Source organism: Symphalangus syndactylus, chromosome 1 (assembly GCF_028878055.3).
Source record: "Symphalangus syndactylus isolate Jambi chromosome 1, NHGRI_mSymSyn1-v2.1_pri, whole genome shotgun sequence".
Lineage (NCBI taxonomy): Eukaryota > Metazoa > Chordata > Mammalia > Primates > Hylobatidae > Symphalangus > Symphalangus syndactylus.
In genome coordinates, this window is record NC_072423.2 from 78,493,987 (window position 1) to 78,519,287 (window position 25,301).

At 45.4% G+C, this 25,301-nt stretch overlaps 1 protein-coding gene across 2 annotated transcripts in view; it reads right to left on the reverse strand.

The window, feature by feature from the left end:
- Positions 1 to 18,476, reverse strand: part of AFG3L2 (AFG3 like matrix AAA peptidase subunit 2) — a 48,994-nt gene extending 30,518 nt beyond the window's left edge. Inside the window, exons 1-7 of one of the 2 annotated variants that reach the window (XM_055238908.2) lie at positions 17,980 to 18,476; positions 12,288 to 12,387; positions 11,540 to 11,617; positions 8,022 to 8,128; positions 7,711 to 7,863; positions 4,572 to 4,646; positions 760 to 884 (exon numbers count right to left, since the gene is read on the reverse strand). In XM_055238908.2, coding sequence (XP_055094883.1) covers positions 760 to 884; positions 4,572 to 4,646; positions 7,711 to 7,863; positions 8,022 to 8,128; positions 11,540 to 11,617; positions 12,288 to 12,387; positions 17,980 to 18,093 — 752 coding nt within the window. In that variant the 5' untranslated portion in view covers positions 18,094 to 18,476. Of the gene's footprint in view, positions 1 to 759; positions 885 to 4,571; positions 4,647 to 7,710; positions 7,864 to 8,021; positions 8,129 to 11,539; positions 11,618 to 12,287; positions 12,388 to 15,702; positions 15,847 to 17,979 lie in introns of those variants that run through there. The other variant, XM_055238918.2, reaches the window with a different exon arrangement.
- Positions 18,477 to 25,301: the final 6,825 nt, after the last annotated feature.

Genomic DNA, 25,301 nt, shown 5'->3' on the forward strand with positions numbered 1-25,301 from the left:
GGGGTTACTAACATGGTCTTATTAAAGACAACCCCCCAAAGAAGAAGTTCTGATGAGAGAAGAAATACCCAAAAATCCTGGAAAACTCTGTGAAATGTAAACATAAATGATAGTTCAAAGCGAATGGCACTCTTTGATACAAAGGGGTTCTTTATGCTAAAATCCTACCAAAGGTCAATGCATTGAATGTTAATACCCTAAACCACTGCTTAATCAAGATAAGTATAAATGTATAGAAAAGGAATGAATCAAAAATAAAAATAAAAATAAAGATAAAAAGCCAGGCGTGGTGGCTCACAACTGTAATCCCAGCACTTTAGGAGGCTGAGGCAGGTGGATTACCTGAAGTCAGGAGTTCGAGACCAGCCTGGCCAACATGGTGACTCCCTGCCTCTACTAGAAATACAAAAATTAGCTGGGCATGGTGGCGGAAGCCAATAATCCCAGCTACTCGGGGAGGCTGAGGCAAGAGAATCGTGTGAACTGGGGTGGGGGCAAAGGTTGCAGTGAGTCAAGATCACACCACTGCACTCCAGCCTGGGCAACAGAGCGAAACCCCACCTCAAAAAAAAAAAAAAAAAAAAGAAAATGAACGAGTCATGCAAAAACTAGTGAATTACTAATAGTTTTTTAAAAATCTGGCCAAACTGAGAAAGGCCTGTTTGAAAATATAATGTGTAGCCCTGCACCCAGGGACAGAACACAGTGAACCACAGGCAGCACAGTAAACAGTCTCCAAAATATTATCTTTGAGATTACCCATCACTTTCAGCAATGTAGACAACAGGCACCCGATTTTCTCCTTCTATGCCCAATTCCTGCTGTAAAGTTTCCAGATTCCGTTCAAAGGTGTCCACACTGCCAATATTAAACCAAACGTATTGCTATAAAAACAAAACAAAAAATATCCTAAGAATGTAGTGAAACTAAAAGGTTCAATTCACTAAAGGGTTCAACTTTTCAAGAATTTTTCAGAAATACTGAAAATTTATAAATTAAAGAAAAAACAATAATAAAAGACTGGCTTCAATAATGTGGTGATTAAATGTCACTCATTGAGAACACCTGGCAATTCTTGGCAAATAAGCATTTCTTTAGCAGCAATATCTCAGTGGCTCTAAAATTATAAACTCAAAAAACAGAATGAAAAGCCTATTTGAAAACATAATCCTTTTTAAAATATATATGCATTGTTTCCCTCTTCCTCCATTTCCTAGGTATTTTAGCTCCCTATTCCCAAATTTAAAACTACTGTGAAACAGTGATAAGAGCTAAAGTTTACTAGGCATGTATTAAGTGCCAGGCATTGTTCTGGGCCCTTTAGATGCATTAGTTCATTCAATCCTGAGGACCATCCTAAGAAGCAGGTGCCATCACTGGGGGCGATGTTCAAAATCTGAACACCACATCCCCACTGTGCAACTGGAACAGATGTGCCTTGCTGTGCCAGGCAATCCCTCTTTATCCCCTAGAGCTGCAGAGACCCACAGGGCCCAGCACAGGGACACCTCAGGGGCCAGGTCAAGGCTATTCTACCAACCAGCACATAATTATTTCCTATTGTACTCGTGTCTACTGACTGAATGAGCCCTGACTCCTGTTCCCATTCTACAGGTGAGAAAACTTGCTCATGGTCACACATGAAATAAGAGGCTGGGATCTGAACCCAGACAGTCTGGCTCCTGAACCAGTGTCCTAACCACAATGTCACATTGCCTTTACACAACCATGAGGACACTGATTTTAACAGCTCACATTTATGGAGTTTACTAGCTAGAAGACCCCATTTCAAGCACTGTGCATGTATTAGCTCCATTTTATAGTACAAAAAAAACTTTGTTTCTCCTTTAACCTGCAATCATCTTTTCTTAAAAAAGTATTTTTAAAATCAAAACAGTAAGTCTATGATATAAAACTCATTAGGCAGGGCACAGTGGCCAGTAATCCCAGCACTTTGGGAAGCCCAGGTGGCAGATCACCTGAAGTGAGGAGTTCGAGACCAGCCTGGCCACCATGGTCTCAAACTGTCTCTACTAAAACTACAAAAATTAGCTAGGCATGGTGGCACCCGCCTATAGGCCCAGCTACTTGGGAGGCATGAACTCAGGAGGCACAGGTCGCAGTGAGCCAAGATTGTGCCACTGCATTCCAGCCTAGGCGACAGAGCGAGACTCCATTTCAAAACAAAAAACAAGGCCGGGTGCAGTGGCTCACGCCTGTAATTCCAACACTTTGGGAGGCTAAGGCAGGTGGATCACAAGGTCAGGAGTTCAAGACGAGCCTGGTCAAGATGGTGAAACCCTGTCTCTACTAAAAATACAAAAAAAATTAGCCAGGCATGGTGACAGGCACCTGTAATCCCAGCTACTTGGGAGGCTGAGGCAGAGAACTTCTTGAACCTGGGAGGCTGAAGTTGCAGTGAGCCAAGATCGTGCCACTGCACTGCAGCCTGGGCGACAAAGTCAGACTCCGTTTCAAAAAACAAAAAAACAAAACCTCCTAAGAGAGCAACAAGTCATCGCATATCCTTCCCACCAGTGTTACTGAGTGAGGAACATTACTTTGATATTTCTCTCCAAGTACCTAAAAATAAAAGATGAAGAGTAAGTTTTATATTATACAACAACATAACAGTATTTGGTAAATTATTCACTGACAAAGATACAAAATTCACATGGTTACAAAGTCCCAAAACCTGCTCAGAATAGATTAACCACAGAGAATGGAACATTCCCTAACTCAGCCCCTGCTATCAACTGGGCAATGGGCCAAACACCTGGCTCCCATCACAGAAGCAGTTTGAACCCAGGAGCATGTTAGAAATGCAGATTCCCAGAACACAATCTAGATAAGAACCTCTGCGGGGGTGGGGTCCCAGGACTCAAGTTTTAATAGCTATCTAGATAATTCTTATGCACACTAAAATTTGAAAACCACCACTGACTGACTCTATCTCATTTAAGCATTGAGCCCTTCTCTACTGTCATAGAGAAGGTAAGCCATCTACTAGTCAAGAGTAGAACTGATGTAAGGCTAAAGGCTGTGTGTGTGCAGCACTGCACAGTGATTAATACTGCTGCTCCATTCACAGCAGGACACTTAAAATCTGTTTCTGAAAGCTCAAAACAAGAAGTCTTTAGTAAGCAGGTAATATACATTCTCTGTAAAAACTCAGGATATGCACATACATAAAGCAAAGACATCCATAACCCCAACATTCAGACACAAACAACATCAGCATTTCAGGCCTGTCCCTCAAGACTGTATAACACCACTTTTACAATCTTGAAATACAATTTTGAAAAGAAATCAATATAAACCTTAACTGTAATATAAAAGAGAAATACAAAAAAAGCACTTTATATACAATGGTATGAATTTCAACACATAAATGCTTGTGCATGCCAACACTGGAAAACAACTTCCCGCCAATGTCAAAATCGCCCCTAGGGATGGCACTGCCCCCAAGGACAACTGCTCAGACAGGGAACAAGGATTCCCCGTTAACCCAGTGCCTGGCATGGGCCGCTGGGTTGTTTCTCATTTTTTGCTACGTATAGACAATGTGTGAGAGGACGTCCTTGCAGAAACATCTCACACGCATCCCTACTTTCTCCCTAGGCTTCCCTCCCAGAAGCAGAGGGATGGGTGTGTGTGCGCTTCCCACAGTGCTGGAACACACGTTGCCTACCGGCCTCATGAGAAAGTGCCAACTTAATTCCCAGCACTAAAGTCTGAGGATAAAGCACGGTTATTAATAGGCATTGCATCATTAGGTAGAGGGAATGGGAAATCAAGACAATTAAAATACCTTCCTAAACACAGGGCAACACCAGAGCCCTAAGACTTTACAGACACTCTGCTATTTGCTGACATGTTATTAAACAGAGAGATATGGTCATCATCACTTCTAGTTGTCCTTAAATGTTGCCCTGTCCAGGCGGGATGGCTAGAAAATGGTTAAACTCAATTATCCTAAGGGAGCCTGGCAAGTCCTGGGAGCCTCAGCTTCACCTCTCTCCCCTCCCCTCCAGAATTCCCTCAGTGCATTCAGCTTGCTCTGTGGTCTCTGGAAGTATACTCCAGACTGGTTGGAGAGGAAATACAAGTTATTTTTAAAATAGGAAATCAAATAGAAATTAAAATAATATAATATCACAAAATGGTTGGGAGATGGTAGGGATGCTTTTAAACTAATTTGATAAAAGCTGTCTCAAAACATAGGCAATTGAGATTTTAATTTTTTCCTAATCAAATAACTACTTCTCAGTCTTGAAAAGTCAAAGACTATTCTGGAATACTGAAAACTGGGATTTCACTCACTGTCTTCTAAATGTAGTCAAAATGATTATCAGAAACAAAACAAAACACTGACCCAATCCCTACATCAATAATCCATACACAACATTCCCATTTCCACTGGTGTTAGTAAGATCACCCCTGCCACACTGCCCAGTTCTGATATATCCGGTGAGTATAACTCCTAGGGTATGAGGCAGGTTTTCCTTTCAGCTTTAAATCTGAAAATGTTAATTTACAACTAATTCACATCAGTTAATAAAATGATTTACCCCATCAACAGGAGTTTTTCCTGGCGTAAAGGTCACTCGAACAAAACGCTTGTTGACGACTTCCAGTCTGTCTACCTAGAATTTTAAAAATAAATTCACACATAAATTCACAGAAAATACTTGAGATACTCCTTTAAGCTCATTTAAAATGCATATGATGTTTCAGCCATACAAGGAAAGAATAAAGAATCAGATAAAGATGCCCCCATGTCCCCACCTATAATTCTGCAGAAGCTCCCAGGCACGGCCCCTCCCAAAGGGGGCTATGCTCTCATTTAGGGGCTGCACTGCCCAAACCACATCCTTGCACTTGCATTACACATGAAGGTAACCCTACACGATATGCACATTCCCTTCTGCCTGTTTTTAACTTTAAAAATGGTCTTGTTTTATATATAAGTATCCTTCTACAACTTTCTTTTTCCCTCCAATATTGCATTTGTGAGGTTTACACAAGCTGACACTTCCGTGCTGCAGGGTATGCCATGCTATGACCACACCCAAGTTACTGATCCATCCTCCTGTTAATAGACAGCTAGGCTGTTACACACTTCTCACAAGCAATGCTGTTATGAACATTCCTGTATCTACCTTTGTGGGCACATCTTAAAAAATTTCTCCAGGAAACACACCTGTAGATAGACACACTAAGGCTGTGTTGCAGGGTATACGTACCTTCAACTTTACTAGATATTGCCAAATTGCTCTCCAAAATGGTTCCCCAATTCACACTGCCATGAGCAAAACATTATTATTGTTCTATAGGACATAGACTATCGCTCTATAGGACATACCCACATTTGGTAGTATGAGACTTTTTAATTTTTGTCAGTCTATATAAAATAGTTTAAGCTTTTTTTAAAATTGAATCACCTAATTATATAGGATCCTTTTTTTATTTGTTTTTAGACAGGATTTCACTCAGGCTGGAGTGCAGTGGTGCAATCATAGCTCACTGCAGCCTCAACTTCCCTGGGCACAAGATATCCTCCCACCTCAGCTTCCTGAGTAGCTGGGACTAAGAGTGCAAGTCACCACAAGTGGCCAATTTTTTTACATTTCTTTGTAGAGATAGGGTCTCTCTACATTCCCCAGGCTGGTCTCGAACTCCTAGATTCAAGTGATCCTCCCACCTCAGCCTCCCAAAGTGCACAGATTACAGCTGTGAGCCACCACAGCCAGCTTACATAGGATTCTTAATAACATTGTTAAACACCACATCCCAAGGACTGTAACTGATTTAGGAGCACGAGCACTCTGGGATGTGCTTATTTCTAACTGCTTGCTTTGTCAGCAAGTCTCGAAGGCAAGAATGACAAACAAAAAGCAAAGGAGTCCCAGAGCAATCCCAGAGGGGCTGGAATCAGGGAGCAACTGTTCTTAAAGGCAGTCTCTGTCAGAGAGGAATGACTGGCACTGCTCCACCCCACAGACACCTGCTGGGGAGACAGCAGACTAATGCCAAAGAGCCAGAGGGTCAGGAGGAGCTGCAGCTGTGGAGAAGCCACCTCGAGGACCTGCCATCCCAATCGGAAGGACGGCTGCAGCCCGGTCCACACGTGATGATCACTGCTTCTGAGCAGCTTCTGAGTGGGAGTCCCCACTACATCTGAGAACTACATATGTAAGATCCTCACTTTCATGAGATCAACATGTTTCAAAAATCCAACTAGATAAAAGGACTCTGGGAGGATGGTGGCATAAGAAGGCACCAGGAACCCGTCTCCCTACGCACAGGACAATGGTACAGGCAGGATCTGTCCGATGTAAGCATTTTGGAACTCTGGAGTCCACTGAAGGTTTGCAACTTCCAGGGGAAACATAAACTGAAGTTAATCTCAGTCAACTTCAGCTCTTAGCACAGCAGCAGCTGCTCATTAGAGTAGGTAGCCGTTTCTTACATCCTTACCTTCCTGTACAACCTTTAGAACGAATTTAAATTCTTTGCACTACCTCAGTAAGTATTAATGTCGTCTTACTTTATCCATTTCATGGATGAAAACCCAAGTATTAAGAGGTTAAGGGGTTTCCCCAAGGCTACACAGCAGGCCTAATTCTGGTGTCTATCACTATACTGCATCAATTCTTTTTTCTTTTTTGAGACAAAGTCTCACTCTGTTTCCCAGGCTGGAGTGCAGTGGCGCAATCTTGGCTCACTGCAAGCTCCGCCTCCCAGGTTCACGCCATTCTCTTGCCTCAGCCTCCGGAGTAGCTGAGACTACAGGCACGTGCCACCACGCCTGGCTAATTTTTTCTATTTTTTAGTAGAGACAGGGGTTTCACCATGTTAGCCAGGATGGTCTCGATCTCCTGACCTCGTGATCCACCCGCCTCGGCCTCCCAAAGTGCTGAGATTACAGGCATGACCCACCGCACCCGGCCACTGCATCAATTCTAAGACACACATTTTTCATATTTTAACATCAGAAATGGAGATCCATCTTACAAATGATGGCATGTCATAATTTCATCAGCATCTTATTAGATTTGTCTTAGCAACTTATAAAACACCATGTGTCTTACAATCAACAGCATCTTAAATATGCTGAAATATGGTCTTACTTATTTCCCACTGGTTGTGGTGAATATAGTCACACATGGGCAAGCCCAGCAGGCAGTAACAAAGGCTGCTCTGCAGACAGAGAAATGGCAGGGACCACGCGCCCACCTGGCCCTCCCTTAGAGCCCCAACTGCTCTGATGACACACGCTGATTAGCTGCCACGCCCACAGGTGACTAAAGGTAGTAAAGACCTACAGAGGGCCCAAAGAGGCTGGCACACGACAGCACAGAGCAAGGGCAGAGGCTGGCACACAACAGCACAGAGCAGGGGCAGCTGAGGGCACGTGAGAAAAGGGCACAAGCAGAGGACTGCCAAAGACCATGGTCAGAAGCAGTGGTTCCAAAACCCAGCTCTGGGAGGTAGTGAAATAAAAGAATTTGGGGGTAAATGTGAGGACACCAGGTGAAAACACGGGTTTTCTGGTTGCAGTACTTCTCAGCGTTAGAAAAATCTGAGTGAAAGTAATAATTTTACAATGGACGAGCCAGGTTAACCTGCTGACTGTCACTTCCTTGGTCTAATCTGATGAATTTCACCTTTGAACCACAACAGCCACCAATCCCATAAAATACTTACTACTCCTTTTGAAAGATAGTTATTGACAAAGTCCTTCCAAGTGATTTCTCTCCCAGATCTCTTGAGCAGCAAGTAAAACATGACTCCACCCCAGAACAGAGCAGTCCAGAGGAAGAACATCCTGAAATCCTTGTCGTCCCATGGAATGTCACCCTAGGCAGAGAGGGAGACAGCTTCTGTGAAGAATGAAATTCCACAATACGATCTACGCTCTGTGAGACACAAATCCCTCCAACACTACACTAATGCCTCCCAACCTTCTCTGGGCCACCATCATAACCTCGAAATTCACACAATGTATAGCATCAAACCTTCTGGAACCTGGACCACCAGTGAGAATCATCTTTCTTGCCACCTCGTTTTCCACCGCCACCACTTCCTCCTCCAGAAGAGCGTGTGGTAGCAGCTGGCTTTGATTCTGTTCATAAACAAAGAGCACACATAGAAGCACGGCAAGGTTTTAGCTCTCTCAGCAATGTCTTCATGTATACCGTTTAATAAAAGACTCGTTGCAGAATACACTGTGGCAACTGATCAATTACTAAGTGAAGCACTATGAGAAAGAATACAAATACAAAGCTTACCAATCAGGGAGGCTCCCAAGGGCTATACTTGCATCATCTCATGAAATATGCACAATAACCCAATAACTCAAGAAATTGTAGGACTGTTATACCCTTTACAGAGGGAGAAAGTATAGCTTAAGTAACTTGTTGGATAATGGGTGGCAGTGTTAGGGGACAGCGAATAAGTCACAGAGTTGGGATGCAAATTCCTCAGTCCCCACTCAAAGTTTAAAGTGTGTTCTGGCCACGCACGGTGGCTCATGCCTGTAATACCAGAATTTTGGTGGGCCAAAGCAGGAGAATCCCTTGAGCCCAGGAGTTCAAGACCAGACTGGGCAACAAAGCAAGACTCTGCCTCTGGCCGGGCGCGGTGGCTCACGCCTGTAATCCCAGCATTTTGGGAGGCTGAGGTGGGCAGATCACCTGAGGTCGGGAGTTTGAGACCAGCCTGATCAACATGGAGAAACCCTGTCTCTACTAAAAAATACAAAAGTACCTGGGTGTGGTGGCGCATGCCTGTAATCCCAGCTACTAGGGAGGCTGAGGCAGGAGAATCACTTGAACCTGGGAGGCGGAGGTTGTGGTGAGCCAAGATCACACCATTGCACTCCAGCCTGGGCAACAAGCGTGAAACTCCATCTCAAAAAAATAAAAAATAAAAAATAAAATAAAAATTAGCCAGGCATCGTAGTGTGCACCTGTGGTCCCAGCTACACAGGAGGCTGAGGCAGGAGGATTGCTTGAGTTCTAGAGCTTGAGCCTGTAGTGAGCTGTGATTGTATCACTGCACTCCAGCCTAGGCAACAGGAAGACCCTATCTCAAAAGCAACAGCAACAACAAAACAAAACAAAAGTAAGTACTCCCTTTCCCACTCCCACAAAGTATACATGGTTAACACTTTCTTCTGCAGGAAAGCCCATGGTTTTGACAAATGGCTAAAAAAACACACCCACAGTTGATATTCAGCTGGCATCTTTGCTTTGTAGGGAAATGTATGTAAGGAAAACTGTAATTCAGTCCTTGTTGTTGTTGTTGTTGTTTTAGACAGTGTCTCACTCCGTCTCCCAGGCTGGAGTACAATGGCGTGATCTCAGCTCACTGCAACCTCTGCCTCCCAGGTTCAAGCGATTCTCGTGCCTCAGCCTCCCGAGCAGCTGGGATTACAGGATCACGCCACCACGCCCGGCTAATTTTTCTATTTTTAATAGAGATGGGGTTTCACCATGTTGGCCAGGCTGGTCTTCAACTCCTGACCTCAGGTGATGCACCCACTTCGGCCTCCCAAAGTGCTGGGATTACAGGTGAGCCACTGCACCCAGTCCGAATACACTTCTAATGTCTTCAGTGACCATGAAGCAACCCCTCTAGTGTAGCAGGATGGGAGGCTACAGGCACCCAGCATCCTCAGTGGCTACGTAACATGTGGCTTCATGACACATTCACCCCGCTGTGCTGCATACGAGGGGCTTCTGCACCTCTGTCTCGAGTGGAGTCTGAGACAGGTATGATGTGCACAAGCCTCAGTCCCCCTAATGAGGCCCAGGACTGGGAAACATGCAGTAAGCACACCACTAAAGCTGTGCAACACTCCAAACCATTCAGGGAGAAAGGAATGTCCACACAAAAGCAACCCAAAAGCTTGTATGGGTTATCATTACTCGGCCCCCACACCAAGACTCAAAGACCACCTAGCATGCACTGGGAGAACTGTAGGTGCTGCTCCAATCTAGAGCCCCGGGGCTGTCACCAGCCCACACCAGCGCTTCTCCCTCCTCATGTCCCCTGGCTCTTACTCCTTTGCATTCTTTGGGCATATATTTGTCTCTCCAACTAGATGACAAGTACATTTAAAAACATGGACTCCTTCAGGCCAGGTGCAGTGATCACGCCTGTAATCCTGGCACTTTGGGAGGCTGAGGCGGGTGGATCACATGAGGTCAGGAGTTCAAGACCAGCCTGGCCAACATGGTGAAACCCCATCTCTTAAAAATTAGCTAGGCATGGTGGCGCATGCCTGTAATCCCAGCTTCTGTGGAGGCTGAGGCAGGAGAATCACTTGAACCCAAGAGGCAGAGGTTGCAGTGAGATCGTGCCACTGCACTGCAGCCTAGGCGACAGAGTGAGACCCCTTCCCCCCACCCGCCAAAAAAAAAGAGAACTGAATTACAGTTTTCTTTACATTTTCCTAAAAAGCAAGGATGGGCCGGGCGTGGTGGCTCACACCTGTAATCCCAGCGCTTTGGGAGGCCGAGGCAGGCGGATCACGAGGTCAGGAGATTGAGACCATCCTGGCTAACACAGTGAAACCCCATCTCTACTAAAAATACAAAAAACAAATTAGCTGGGCCTGGTGGCGGGCGCCTGTAGTCCCAGCTACTGGGGAGGCTGAGGCAGGAGAATGGTGTGAACCCGAGAGGCGGAGCTTGCAGTGAGCCGAGATCGCACCACTGCACTCCAGCCTGGGCGGCAGAGCAAGACTTTGTCTCAAAAAAAAAAAAAAAAAGCAAGCAAGTCAGTCAAAATGGGCACAGCAGGCCCACTCAGTCCCCCAGCCACCGAGCTCTAATTAAGTCTCTCCGAATCCCTAGGGTGAGGTAATGCTCTGAGGTGCAATTTTTAAAACACTGCCCTAAACACAATATGTATCAAATAAATTGCATGTATTAGATTTCTAAGATTTTTCTCAATGTTTTAAATTATGTGCCATATATCTATCAAATATGCTTAGTTTGACCAGACAATACCTCTAAGGTAGCCTTAAATTACTTCAATTTGCAAAATGACAGGAAAATATCAACAGAAAATTAAGGCGAAATGTAACATAAGGTCTGTAGAATTTTATATGTACTTGCAACCTACAGCTTCACAACTGACTTGCTATAACTTTCTTTTTTTTTTTTTTTTTTTGAGACAGGGTCTCTCTGTCGCCCAGGCTGGAGTGCAATGGCACAATCACAGCTCACTGCCGGGCTCAGGTGATTCTCCCACCTCAGTCTCCCAGGTAGCTGGGACTACAGGTGTGCACCACCATGTCTAACTAATTTTTTGTATTTTTAGTAGGGACGGAGTTTCACCACATTGCCCAGGCTGGTCTCAACCTCCTGGGCTCAAGTGATCCACCCGCCTAGGCCTCCCAAAGGGCTGGGATTACAGGTGTGAGACACTGTGACCAGCCTAATAACCCTTTTCTTTGTTCAGAGGAAACTATCACCATAATACATGAGGGGAAAACACAAAATTCAAATATATTGTCAAAAGGTACCTTTTTTCTCTCCCATAACTTCTTTAGGTTCACTACCTTTTTTTCCATTTTTTCCATTAGGAAAGTATTTTTCAAATCCTGTTAGAAAAGGAAAAAAATAGTTATCTTCAAACTAAAATTCATCAGGTTTTGTGTTCATTTCGTTTTCAAAGCAGCTGATGCATCATTGAAAAGCACAAGCTGGCCAGGTGCGATGGCTCATGCCTGTAATCCCAGCACTTTGGGAAGCCAAGGTGGGCAGACCACCTGAGGTCAGGAGTTCGACCAGCCTGCCCAACATGGCGAAACTCCGTCTCTACTAAAAATACAAAAAATTAGCTGGGTGTGGTGGTGGGTGCCTGTAATCCCAGCTACTTGGGAGGCTGAGGCAGGAGAATCGCTTGAATCTGGAAGGCGGAGGTTGCAGTGGGCCAAGATCGCACCAGTGCACTCCAACCTGGGTGACAAGAGCGAAACTCAGTCTCCAAAAAAAAAAAAAAAAAAAAAAAGCACAAGCTAAAAGCATAACATTTCTTGTGTACAAGTACATCAAAGTCTAAATAATAGAGTTCACAACCCAGAAGTGTTAAAGGAAAAAGCCTCCTTTTTGCATATCAATTTCATTATCTACAAATGTATTACATTTGAAGATGACATATCTTCATCGCTGTAATCAGACATAAGTTGGAGGCAGGGGAATGGGTTACAGAATGAGACAAAAGACCCAACCTAAGAATGTAGAACACTGTAGTCACACCTAAGCATTTACCTTTTGGGGGTCGAGAACAGAATCTTTGATAAGCAGCAATTACATCTGTCAAAAGAGAATTTCTGCTGGCCCTTGCTTCAGTTGTAACAAATCGGTAAAGCTGCAACATGACATAAAAATAAAACCATGGTTATATCAAGATAAAAAATTTAAAAGAGCTTCATTTCCTGGTCATAAAGTAGATGAAAGGTCTCTCTCTTCCACAGGTGGTTATGAAGTAACACAGAATGACTCCCTTAGTGAGGACTAGGGTTACCTAGCACTAAGCCACTGATCTCAGCAAAACAACCAGGAGACACACATTATTATCCAGAAAACAAGAATATTTCAAAATCAGACATAATGTTGAATTGCAGTCCAATTATAGTTATGTGACAACACATTCACTTTGATGATGTTTGTTTAATTTGTAGCATTCAAAAGACAAACCCTGGCCAGGCGCAGTGGCTCACACCTGTAATCCCAGTACATTGGGAGGCCGAGGCGGGTGCATCACAAGGTCAGGAGTTCAAGACCAGCCTGGCCAAGATGGTGGAACCCCGTCTCTACTAAAAATACAAAAATTAGCCGGGCGCAGTGGCACGTGCCTGTAATCCTAGCTACTCGGGAGGCTGAGGCAGGAGCATTGCTTGAACCCAGGCGGCAGAGGTTGCAGTGAGACGAGATCGTGCCACTGCACTCCAGCCTGGGTGATGGAGTGAGACTCCATGTCAAAAAAATAAAAAGTTATAAAAATTACAAAACCAAATAAAACCACCTCATACCCACTATAATCAAAAAGACAGACAAGTGTGGGTGAGAATGTGAAAAACTGGAGCCCTATACACTGTGCTGGTGAGAATGTAAAATGGTGTAGCCACTTTGGAAAACAGTTTGACAGATCTCCAAAATGGTACCATATGACCCAGCAACACCACCCCTACCCAAGAAAGCTGAAAACACATGTCCACAAAAAATATGCACACAAATGTTCACAGAAGCCTTATTCATAACAGTCAAAAAGTAGGAACAAGCCAAACGTTCACCACCTGATGAACAGATAAATAAAATGTGGTATACCCATACAAGAGAATACCAGTCACTCAAACAAAGGAATGAAGTACTGACACGTGGATGAACCCTGAAAACATCATACTAAGTGAAAGAAGGCAGACACAAAAGGTCACATATTATGATTCCATTTATATGAAAGTCTAGAATAGGCAAATCCCTAGAGAGATACACTAGTAGTTGCCTAGAGTCAGGGGAATGATGACAGAGAAATGTGAAATGATTACTAATGGTCACAGGGCTTCTTTCTGGAGTGCTGAAAATGTTCTGGAATTGGAGACAGTGATGATGGTTGCATAACTTTATGAATATGTTAAAAACCAATGAACTGTACATTTAAGATGAAGAATGGTTTGTAAATTAAAATGTCAATAAAAAAACAGAATGAGATGATTTAACTTCAAATAAACACACAATTCTACACAGCAAAACAGGACAGGAACACCAACATTGTTTTTGTCTGAGTGCAATACTGGCCTGGGAGACTTTGGAGCTTATGTTGTGTTACACCTTGCCCAACCACCGGAACACTTGGCCTATGAAATAACCACTGATAACAGATAAGAATGCAACTTAAGAGTTTTTTTCCAATGCCAAATCCATTAAGGGTGTAGATTAAAATGAAATGTTATTCAGGCTAGACAAGTCAACAACTCCAGGCCAGGTGCTGTCAAGCAGTGGGGTGTCCAAAGGGGAATCAGAACCAGTTCCCACCCCTAAGAAGCACAGAAACATAGGGAAGAAAATCATGGGACAAATCAGTTACACTATGGCATAACAACGTGACCAAACAAAAGCTCTGAGGACGGGGAACAGGAGTGGTGCAGAGGTAATATGAAGGGGTCTTTATATCACCACGTCTTAGTCTTAGTCCGTTCTGTTCCGCTGTAACAGAGTGCCTGAAGCTGGGTAATTTACAAAGAAAGGTTTATTTAGCTCACAGTTCTGCAAGAGGGGAAGTATGAGAAACAGGGTGCTGGGCTTATGGTGAGGGTCACATGCTAGGTCAAATTATGGCAGGAGAAGGTGCTACATCAAAACATGGTGGGAGAAGGTCAATGGCAAAGCAGCCACATGCCATGAGGCAGGAACTTCTACGTTATAACAACCTAAGGTCTCTGAAACTAAGCCAGTCCCACCACAGCTCACAGAACTCACTCACTACCTCTAGAATGGCACCAAGACACTCATGAGGGCTCCACCCCCATGGCCCAAACACCTCCCACTGGGCCCCACCTCCCAATACCGCCATGATGGGGAACAAATTTCAACGTGAGTTTTGGTGAGGCCAAACTCAAACCATATTACCATATAAAGCAAGTCTTTATATCACCATAAAGTTTACTACAGAACTGGGCACTGTATGCCCTCCATAAATATTGACTGAAAAGCCCTTTTTAGGCTCTATTTTCAAATTGTGTTGACATGGAATATCCCTAGCAATAATCCGTGACTGAATTTAACACTGAGGTTGTGTTCTATGAAGAAATCATCAATGAAACTTCTTCTCCTCTGCATGTCTAATCCAAGATCTGCGTGTCTATCATTCAAAGAATAATGTAAGAGATACTAATTCACAAAATTTAAGTTGAGAGCACCGCATTTGGGAGAATTAGCCTTTTTTTTTTTTTTTTTTTTTTTTTTTGAGACGGAGTCTCGCTCTTTCACCCAGGCTGGAGTACAGTGGTGCGATCTCCGCTCACTGCAAGCTCCGCCTCCCGGGTTCACGCCATTCTCCTGCCTCAGCCTCTCCGAGTAGCTGGGACTACAGGCGTCCGCCACCACGCCCGGCTAATTTTTTGTATTTTTAGTAGAGACAGGGTTTCACCTTGGTCTCGATCTCCTGACCTCGTGATCCGCCCGCCTCGGCCTCCCAAAGTGCTGGGATTACAAGCGTGAGCCACCGCGCCCGGCGAGAATTAGCCTTTATGTTTGACAACACGGGCACTTTTCAGTTGCTTTATCATCAGTCTTATTCCTCTGGGCATAACACCTGAGAACTCATCTCTCAACACATCAGAATCTCTTCCCCAGGAATCTCACCGTGAAAGCAGTACTTCTGTCTCTGATCTTTAACGGTAGCAGGAACATTAAGGAAAACCTGTCCTATCAGACTCCCTCACAGCACAGTAATGCCCAGGTGTCACCAGGCAAATCTTCAGAGAGTACCAAAGAATATGCATCAGGACAGCGAACTCCGCCCCCCACCCCCCGCAAATCAATCAGCTACAGCTGTCAGCACAGAGGACTTCCTTATATATCAGCATCTGAGTGATATTCACAGGGACAATAGTGTCACTTAAAAGGAAGGCCTTTGGGTAACACTTCTGACATAAAATTGCAAGCTCACAACGCAGATCCCTACCTGGAACTGTATGTCTGAGTCCAATATTCATGAGCAGCAAAAAAAAAGGGGTCAGGCTGGGCAGGGTGGCTCACGTCTGTAATCCTAGCACTTTGGGAGGCCAGATGGATTGCTTGAGGCCAGGAGTTTGAGAACAGCCTGGCCAACATGATGAAACACCATCTCTACTAAAAATACAAAATTTAGCCAGGCGTAGTGGCGGGCGCCTGTAATCCCAGCTACTCGGGAGGCCGAGGCAGGAGAATCGCTTGAACCCTGGAGGCGGAGGTTGCAGTGACCCCAGATCACACCACTGCACTACAGTCTGGGCGACAGAGCGAGACCCTACCTCAAAAAAAAAAAAAAAAAAAAAGAAGAAGAAGAAAAGAAAAGGGATCAGAGCTTGGTGAAACAGAGAAATGGATACAGGAAACCAAAAAAGGATCTACCACAGGGCAGCATGGCGTGACCACAGCGAAGAAACTGATCTAAGACTGGCAAGGGAGCCTCAAAGAGTAAAAGTCATGAATGCAGGCACTATTATTCCCCCTCCCCACCCCCGCCCTTTTTTTTTTTTAAGAGACAGGGTCTGTCACCCACGCTGGAGTATAGCAGTGCAATCACAACTCACTGGAGCCTCAACCTCCCGTGCCAAGCGACCTGCCTTGTTCCCCCCAAGTTGCTGGGACTATAGTAATGAGCCACCGAGCCCAGATAAGGAAAAAAAAAAAAAATTTGTAGAGGCCAGGAGCTGTGGCTCAGGCCTAAAATCCCAACACTTTGAGAGGAGGAGGTGGGAGGATCGCCTGGGTCCTGGAGTTTGAGGCCAGCCTGGGCAACTGAGCAAGTTGGTGAACTCCATCTTTCCAGAAATTTTTTTTTTTTTTTTTGAGACGGAGTCTCGCTCTGTCGCCCAGGCTGGAGTGCAGTGGCCCGCTCTCGGCACACTGCCAGCTCCACCGCCCAGGTTCACGCCATTCCCCTGCCTCAGCCTCCCAAGCAGCTGGGACTACAGGCGCCCGCCACCACGCCGGGCTAATTTTTTGTATTTTTAGTACAGACGGGGTTTCATCATGTTAGCCAGGATGATCTCGGTTTCCTGACCTCGTGATCCGCCCGCCTGCTGGGATTACAGGCGCGAGCCACCGCGCCCGGCCTCTCCAGAAATTTTTAAAAAATCAACCACGCTGCTGTAATCCCAGATACTCCGGAGGCTGAGGCGGGAGGATCGCTTGAGTTTGGGGCTGCAGTGAGCTATGTTTGCGCCGCTGCACTCCGGCCTGGGCGAAGAAGCAAAATCCCATCTCTGAAAAAAAAAAAAAAATTAAAAAAAAATGTAGATTGGAGGGTCTGCTACCCTACCCAAGCTGGTTTCCAACTCCTGGACTCAAGCGATTCTCCCGCCTCGGCCTCCCTAAGTGCTGGGATCGCAGGCGTGAGCCCCGGCACTGGCCTATCTCCCCTTACAGTGGAGACGTTGAGCTGACTACCTCAAGGGCGCTGGGATAGCAGGAGGCCAAGCCAGGTTCCCGTGGCCGACCCGGGGACCTCAACCACCACCCGTACACCAGTGCAAGGCTGAGGAACCGTGTCACCTAAACAGTGAGAGCGACTATTCGACACGTGAACCTTTCCTTGAGACAGATCACGGCCATGGTTCTGTCAACACACTATCATTATGTCAGAAACACGTATCAGGTCCTGTGCGCGTATCTAGAGGGATGGCTACCAACAGAGAAAGAGCCTCCTGCTGAGAGCAGGCCCTGATATGCAAAGAACACAGAGTCCCTGCTCTGAAAAGGTGACATTCTTAATAATAACAGCTAATACTGCCAGTCCTGTAATGCCTGCAATGGCCCCATTCAACAGACGGGAACACGGAGACTCGGAGAGGTTAGGCAGCCCGACTCCAAAACCCATCCTTGCGACTACATCGTGCTCGTGCTGCTGACTCAAAATTACAGACGCCTTCGTTCCGTGCTCCCAGGACACGAAGGCGGGGACAAGGACGGCCACCAAGCCAACATGACCTTCGAGGCCTCAGCCGCCCCAGTGAAGCGCGAAGACCCGCCTCTACTGGAGCTGCGCGTTTTCAAAACTTGAAGCCCACAGGCAGGGCTGAGCGCGAATCGGCGCTCCCGGGGCGGCACAGAGACAGCGCGGGGCGCCCAGGCCCTCGGCAGGGAAGGCCCGCGTGCGGCGGGAGGGCGGGGGCCGGTGACCTTGACGTCCGCTCTCCCGAACAGGAAGTGGGCCCAAGGCAGGGTGGAGGGCGCCGGGCGCCCAGGTAGGACTCACCGTCCGGAGGCAGGGCTGCTCGCCCGGGCCCATGCTGCCAGGCACGAGGAGCTGCTTTAGGCCGCGGGGCCAGCAGCTGCCCCGGCCCCACAGCCGAAAACAGCGGTGCGCCATGGCCGCCGCCGTGGCCCTCTCGGCCCGGGACGCTGCGCAGGCGCGGGCAGGCGACGACTGGCGGCCTCGGGAAGCGGGCTCGGCTCGGCGTGAGGCCGCCAGGCAGCGTAGCGCGCCCGCGGCTCACGGAGGAGCCCAAGCTCTCAACGCGGCGTCTGCTGCCGCCAGCCCCGCCCCGGCGCACTGACGTCGGCGTCTCCTCTCCGAGGCCGGCCGCGACCTCTGCCAGTGCAGAAGACAGGACCAAATGGGAGGAGCATGGGGGCGGGACCGGAGGCGGGGGCCGACGGAGCAGCGTTGGGGGCGCGGCAGGAGGCGGGGCCGAGGAAGGACCTTGGAGGGCAAGGGGGAGCTGGAGGCGGCAACAGGGCCGAGGGAGGACTGTGGAGGGCGAGCGAGAGCTGGGGGCGGGGCCGATGGCGCACGTGGGGGGCGTGGCTGGAGGTGGGGCCGAGGAAAGGACCAGGAGGGCGAGCAGGAGCTGGAGGCGGGGCCGATGGAGGAATGTGGGGGGCGTGGCTGGAGGCAGGGACTAAGAGGAGACGCGTGACTGGAATCCTGGGCTCCCGGGCCTGGGCAGCCGGCTAGGCCAGCCAGTAGGAGCAAGGGGGAAGTAGCGAACGCCCCAGCGGCAGCAGACAGAAGGACCCTCCGAGCGCCAGCTGAGTCACCGGGATGGTGCTAGGTTCTGGAGACACCAAAGCACACATTCCTGACCCCTGGGAGGGCGATGCGAAGATTCACAAGCAGCAGGGAGTGTTGGGGCTGTGCTGTGCGGCCTGCGCTCTAGGAACCCTGTCGGGGAACTGGTTCTGGGAGAGCAAGTCGAGTCTTCCAGGTATAGAAACTACATATCGTTTCCTGTACCGTGACAGCGGAGGAAAAAAGGAGAGGCCTTTGAACTGGGGTGGGGGATTTGGGGGTTTTTCTGAGACGGGCTCTCGCTCTGTCGCCCAGGCTGGCGACGCTGGACCTCAGGCAAAGGACAGTAATCCTTGAGAGACAGGAGACAAACCAGGTGAGTCCTGTGATTACCCCAGTGGCAGTAAAACAATAACAAAAAGATATACCAGATACACCATCATACCATGCTCACACAAAAGAAAACTGAGTAGACAAATAGATTTTAGGGCAGGGAAATTCCAAACAAAATTAATTTCAGGGAAAAGAATATCACTAAGGATGAAGAGGATCGGGTTTCTTTTCCAGAGACAGGGTCTCACTCTGCCACTTAGGCTGGAATGCCATGGTGCAATCGTAGCTCACTGCAGCCTCCAACTCCTGGGCTCAAGGGATCCTCCTGCCTCAGCCTCCCAAGTAGCTGGGACCACACACGCTCGCCACCACACTCGACTTTTTTAATTTTGTGTAGAGTTGAAGTCTCACTTTGTTGCCCAGGCTAGTCTCAAACTCCTGGCTTTAAGCAATCCTCCTGACTCAACCTCCCAAAGTGCTGGGATTACAGATGTGAGCCACCCACATCTGGCCAAGAGGTTTTTTATTATTATTGTTATTATTATAAAGGGGTCAGCTCATCAATAGGACATAACAACCCTAATCATCTTTGTTCCCATTAACAGAAGCTTAAAATACATGGAGCAAAGACTGACAGAACCACAACTTCCAATTATATTTGGAGATTTCAAATCCTTCTTTTGATAATTAACAGAACAATTAGACAGGAAAATAGTAAGTATATAGAAGACTTAAACACAATCAACCAACTAAATCAAATAGACATTTATAGAAAACTACTCATAACAACAGAATACACATTTTCAAGTTTTCACAGAGCACTTATCAAAATAAACCATACTGTAGGCCATAAAAATATTAAGAGGAATCAAGTCATATAAAACATATTTTCTAACCACAATGAAATTAAATTAGAAATCAGTATCAGAAATAGGCTGAGGTGAGAGGATCACTTGAGCCCAAGAGTTCCAGACAAGCCTGGGCAGAACAGAAAGACCTTGGCTTCAAAAAAGAAAAAAACTAGACAGAGAAAATGAAGTAAAACCAAAGAAGAGAAAGAAGATAAGAGTAAAAATCAATAAAATTAAAAACGACAGAGAGAAATGAATGAAATCAAAGGGTGCTCTTTGAGAAGATCAATAGTCAGACCAATCAGGAAAAAAGAAAATGACACAAATTGGCCCAGCAAGGTGGCTCATGCCTATAATCCCAACGCTTTGGGAGCCCAAGGCAGGCAGATCACCTGAGGTCAGGAGTTTGAGACCAGCCTGGCCAACATGGTGAAACCCCATCTCTACTAAAAATACAAAATTAGCTGGGCATGGTGGTGCACACCTGTAATCCCAGCTACTTGGGAAACTGAGGCAGGAGATTCCCTTGAACCTGGGAGGCAGAGGTTGCAGTGAGCCCAGGTCGCACCATTGCACTCCAGACTGGGCAAAAAGAGTGAAACTCCACAAAAAAGAGAGAGAGAGAGAGAAAGAAAGAACGAAAGAAAGAAAGAAAGAAAGAAAGAAAGAAAGAAAGAAAGAACAGACAGACAAGCAAGCAGGCCAAAAAAGAAAGAGAAAGAAGGAAGGAAGGAAAGAGAGAGAAAGAAAGAGAGAGGCCGGGCAAGGTGGCTCACACCTGTAATCCCAGCACTTTGGGAGGCCGAGGTGGGCGGATCACGAGTTCAGTATTTCGATACCAGCCTGGCCAATATGGTGAAACCCCGTCTCTACTAAAAATACAAAAATTAGCTGTGTGTGGTGGCGCACACCTGTAGTCCCAGGTACTCAGGAGGCTGAGGCAGAAGCAGAAGAATTGCTTGAACCCAGGAGGCAGAGGTTGCAGTGAGCCAAGATTGCGTCACTGCACTCCAGCCTGGGTGACAGAGCGAGATTCTATCTCAAAAAAAAAAAAAAAAAAAAAAGACAAATTACCAAGAATGAGAAAGTTGACATGACTTCACATTCTACATATATTAAAATGAAAATAGAATATATGCCAATGAATTTGAACAATGAACTATACAAATTCCTTGTGAAATACAAGTTACCAAAGCTCACTTTTAAGATAATACAAAAAATCCTACATCTATTAAATAAATTGAATTTGTAGTTAAAACGTTTCCATGGGTTGGGCGTGGTGGCTCACGCCTCTAATCCCAGTGCTTTGGAAGGCCAAGGCAGGCCAATCACCAGAGGTTGGGAGTTCAAGACCAGCCTGACCAACATGGAGAAAACCCGTCTCTACTAAAAATACAAAATTAGCCGGCCGTGGTGGCACATGCCTGTAATCCCAGCTACTTGGGAGGCTGAGGCAGGAGAATCGTTTGAACCCAGGAGGCAGAGGTTTGCGGTGAGCGGAGTTAGCACCATTGCACTCAGCCTGGGCAACAAGAGCAAAACTCCATCTCAAAAAAACAAAAACAAAACAAAACCTTTCCATGAAGGAGACTTCAGGCCTGGATGGCTTAACTAAGAAATTCTACCAAAAATTTAAGGAAGAAATAATACCAATTCTAAAGAAGTTCTTCCAGAAAATTAACGTGGGGAAATACTTCTCAATTCTTTCTATGAGGCCATTACCCTAATATTAAAACCAGACAAAGACATTACTGAAAAACAAACTACAAAGCAAAACACTATAAGCCTGTATCTTCCATGAATATAGTTGCAACAATTCTCAACAAAATATTAGCAAATCAAATCAAACAATGTGTAAAAAGAGCTATATACCATAACCAGTGGGATTTATCCCAGATATGAAAGGCTTGTTCCACATCAGAAAATCAATGAATGTAATCCATCAAATCAATAGGCTAAAGAAGAAAAATCACATCATATCAATAGATGCAACAAAAAAAAAGCATTTAACAAAATCCAACACCCATGCATGATAAAACTCTCTGTAAACTAACGAATAGAGGGGAACTTACTCAACTGGATAAATAATTTTTACCAAAAAACCCACAGATAAGATCATACTTAGGGATAAGAAAGTAGAAGCATGCCTGTAATCCTAGCACTTCGGGGGGCCGAGCTGGCAGATCACCTGAGGTCAGGAGTTCAAGACCAGCCTGACCAACATGGAGAAACCCCATCTCTACTAAAAATACAAAATTAGCCGGGCATGGTGGCGCATGCCTGTAATCCCAGCTACTTGGGAGGCTGAGGCAGGAGAATCACTTGAACCTGGGAGCCGGAGGTTGCAGTGAGCCAAGATTGCACCATTGCACTCCAGCCTAAGTGACAAGAGTGAAACTCCATCTCTAAAAAAAAAAAAAAATTTATATATATATATATATACATATATATATATACACACACACACACATACATATATATACTTTTTTTTAGAGACAGGGTCTCTCCTCCTCCCTGAGCCTTCCAAGTAGCTAAGACTATAGGTCCATGCCACCACACTCAGCTAATTTTTAAATTTTTTGTAGAGTCAGGGTCTCACTGTGTTGCCCAGGCTGGTCTCAAACTCCTGGTCTCAAGCAGCCTACTGCTTTAGCCTTCCAAAGCACTGGAATTACAGGTATGAGCCACAGCACCCAGCCTATATATAAAGATACATTGTATACAATATATAGAGATGTAAATATATTTATATATTTCTTTTTATATATTTATTGAAAATGTAGGTTTATGTATAATTTTATATGTAAATAGCTATAAATATATTTTACGTATATTATGTTTATATAGATATATAAAATAATTTTATATAAGCATATACATTTTTATATATTTTACATATATAATGTTTATAAATATAAACATAAATTGTACATATATGTTTATAAGTATAAACATATATTTTTGTACATATTCTGTATATTTATATATTTAACATATATTTGTGTTTATAAATATATATATGCATCATATTACTTCTGTTCTCCAGAAAACCATGACTAATACAAAGACATACAAAAAACAAGTAGCAAATGTTAGAAGTCCTTCCTTCTTATCTCCAATTACTTTAGGGCTGGGCCCAATGGCTCTTGCCTATAATCCCAGCACTTTGGGAGGCTGAGGCAGGTGGATCACTTGTGTCCAGGAGTTAAAGACCAGGCTGGGCAACATGGCAAAACTCTATCTTTACAAAAAATACAAAAATAAGGCAGGCATGGTGGCACATGCCTATAGTCCCAGCTACTTGGGAGACTAAGGCAGAAGGATCATTTGAGCCCAGGATGAGAAGGTTGCAGTGAACTGAGATCACACCATTGCACTCCAGCCTGGACAACAGAGTGAAACTCTGTCTCAAAATAAATAAATAAATAAATAAATAAGTAATTACTTTAAGTGTAAGTGGATTAAACTCTCCATTCAAAAGGTAGAGACTGGCAGAATGATTAAAAAAAAAAAAAAACATGATTCAGCTATATGCTGTCTACAGGAGACCCAGTTTATATCCAAAGACACAAATGGCTTAAAAATAAAGGATGGAAAAAGATATTCTATGCAAATAGTAATTAAAAGAGAGATAAGAGGTGGGGCACAGTGTCTCATGCCTATAATCCCTGGGAGGCCGAGGCCAGCGGATCACAAGGTCAGGAGATCAAAACCATCTTGGCTAACACGGTGAAACCCTGTCTCTACTAAAAAATACAAAAAACTAGCTGGGTGTGGTGGTGGATACCTGTAGTCCCAGCTACTTGGGAGGCTGAGGCAGGAGAATGGTGTGAACCCGGGAGGCGGAGCTTGCAGTGAGCAGAGATCGCACCTGCACTCCAGCCTGGGTGACAGAGTGAGACTCCTCAAAAAAACAGAGAGAGATAAGATGGCTATACTAATATCAAATAAAAACACATTAAGATAAAAACTCTTGGCTGGGTGCAGTGGCTCACGCCTGTAATCTCAGCACTTTGGGAGGCCAAGGCAGGCAGATCACCTGAGGTCAGGAGTTCGAGACCAGCTTGACCAACGTGGTGAAACCTCGTCTCTACTAAAAATACAAAAATTAATTGGGCATGATGGCACACACCTGTAATCCCAGCTACTCATGAGGCTGAGGCAGGAAATTGCTTGAACCCAGGAGGCACAGGTTGCAGTGAACCCAGATCGCGCCACTGCACTCCAGCCTGGGTGACAGAGAGAGACTCAGTCTCAAGAAAAAAAAAAAAAGATAAAAACTCTTATAAGAGACAAGGAAGGACATAATGTACTGACAAAAGGATCAATTCATCAAGAAGATATAACAATTATAAACATATGCACACCATCCAACAGAGCCCCCAAAATATATGAAGCAAATATTGATAGAATTGAAGGTAGAAATAGATGGTTCTACAATAATAGCTGAAAACTTCAATACACTACTTTTAATGATGGATATAACATTTACACAGAAGATCAATTGGGAAATGGAGGACTCGAACAATATTCTGTGTGCGTGTGTGTGTGTGTGTTGTGGTTTTTTTTTTTTTTTTTTTTTTTTTTTTTGAGATGGGGTTTTGCTCTTGTTGCCCAGGCTGGAGTGCAATGGCGTGATCTCGGCTCACCGCAACCTCCACCTCCCAGGTTCAAGTGATTCTCCTGCCTCAGCCTCCCGAGTAGCTGGGATTACAGGCATGTGCCACCATGCCCAGCTAATTTTGTATTTTTAGTAGAGACGGGGTTTCTCCATGTTAGTCAGGCTAGTCTTGAACTCCCGACCTCAGGCGATCCACCTGCCTCAGCCTCCCAAAGTGCTGGGATTACAGGCATGAGCCACTGCAACCGGCCATGTTGTGTTTTTAAGTCAGCATCTTGCTCTGTCATCCAGGCTGGAATGCAGTGGCACAATCACAGCTCACTGCAACCTTGACCTCCTGGGCTCAAGTAATCCTCCTGCCTCAGCCTCCCAAAGTGCTGAGATTATAGGTGTGAGCCACCACACCGAGCTAAACAATACTATAGCTCACACCTGTAATCTCAGCACTTTCAGAGGCTGAGGCAGGTGGATCACTTGAGTTCAGGAGTTCAAAACCAGCCTGGCCAACATGGTGATACCTTGTCTCTACTAAAAATACAAAAATTAGCCAGGCATGGTGGTGCATGCCTGTAGTCCCAGTTACTTGAGAGGCTGAGGAAGAAGGATTGCCTGAGCCCAGGAGGAAGAGATTGTAGTGAGCAGAGAGCATGCAACTGCACTCCAGCCTGAGCAAAGGGAGTGAAACCCTGTCTCAAAAAAAAAAAAAAAAAAAACTGTAAACCAACTAGACCTATAAGACATATATGCAGAGCTCCTCCCAA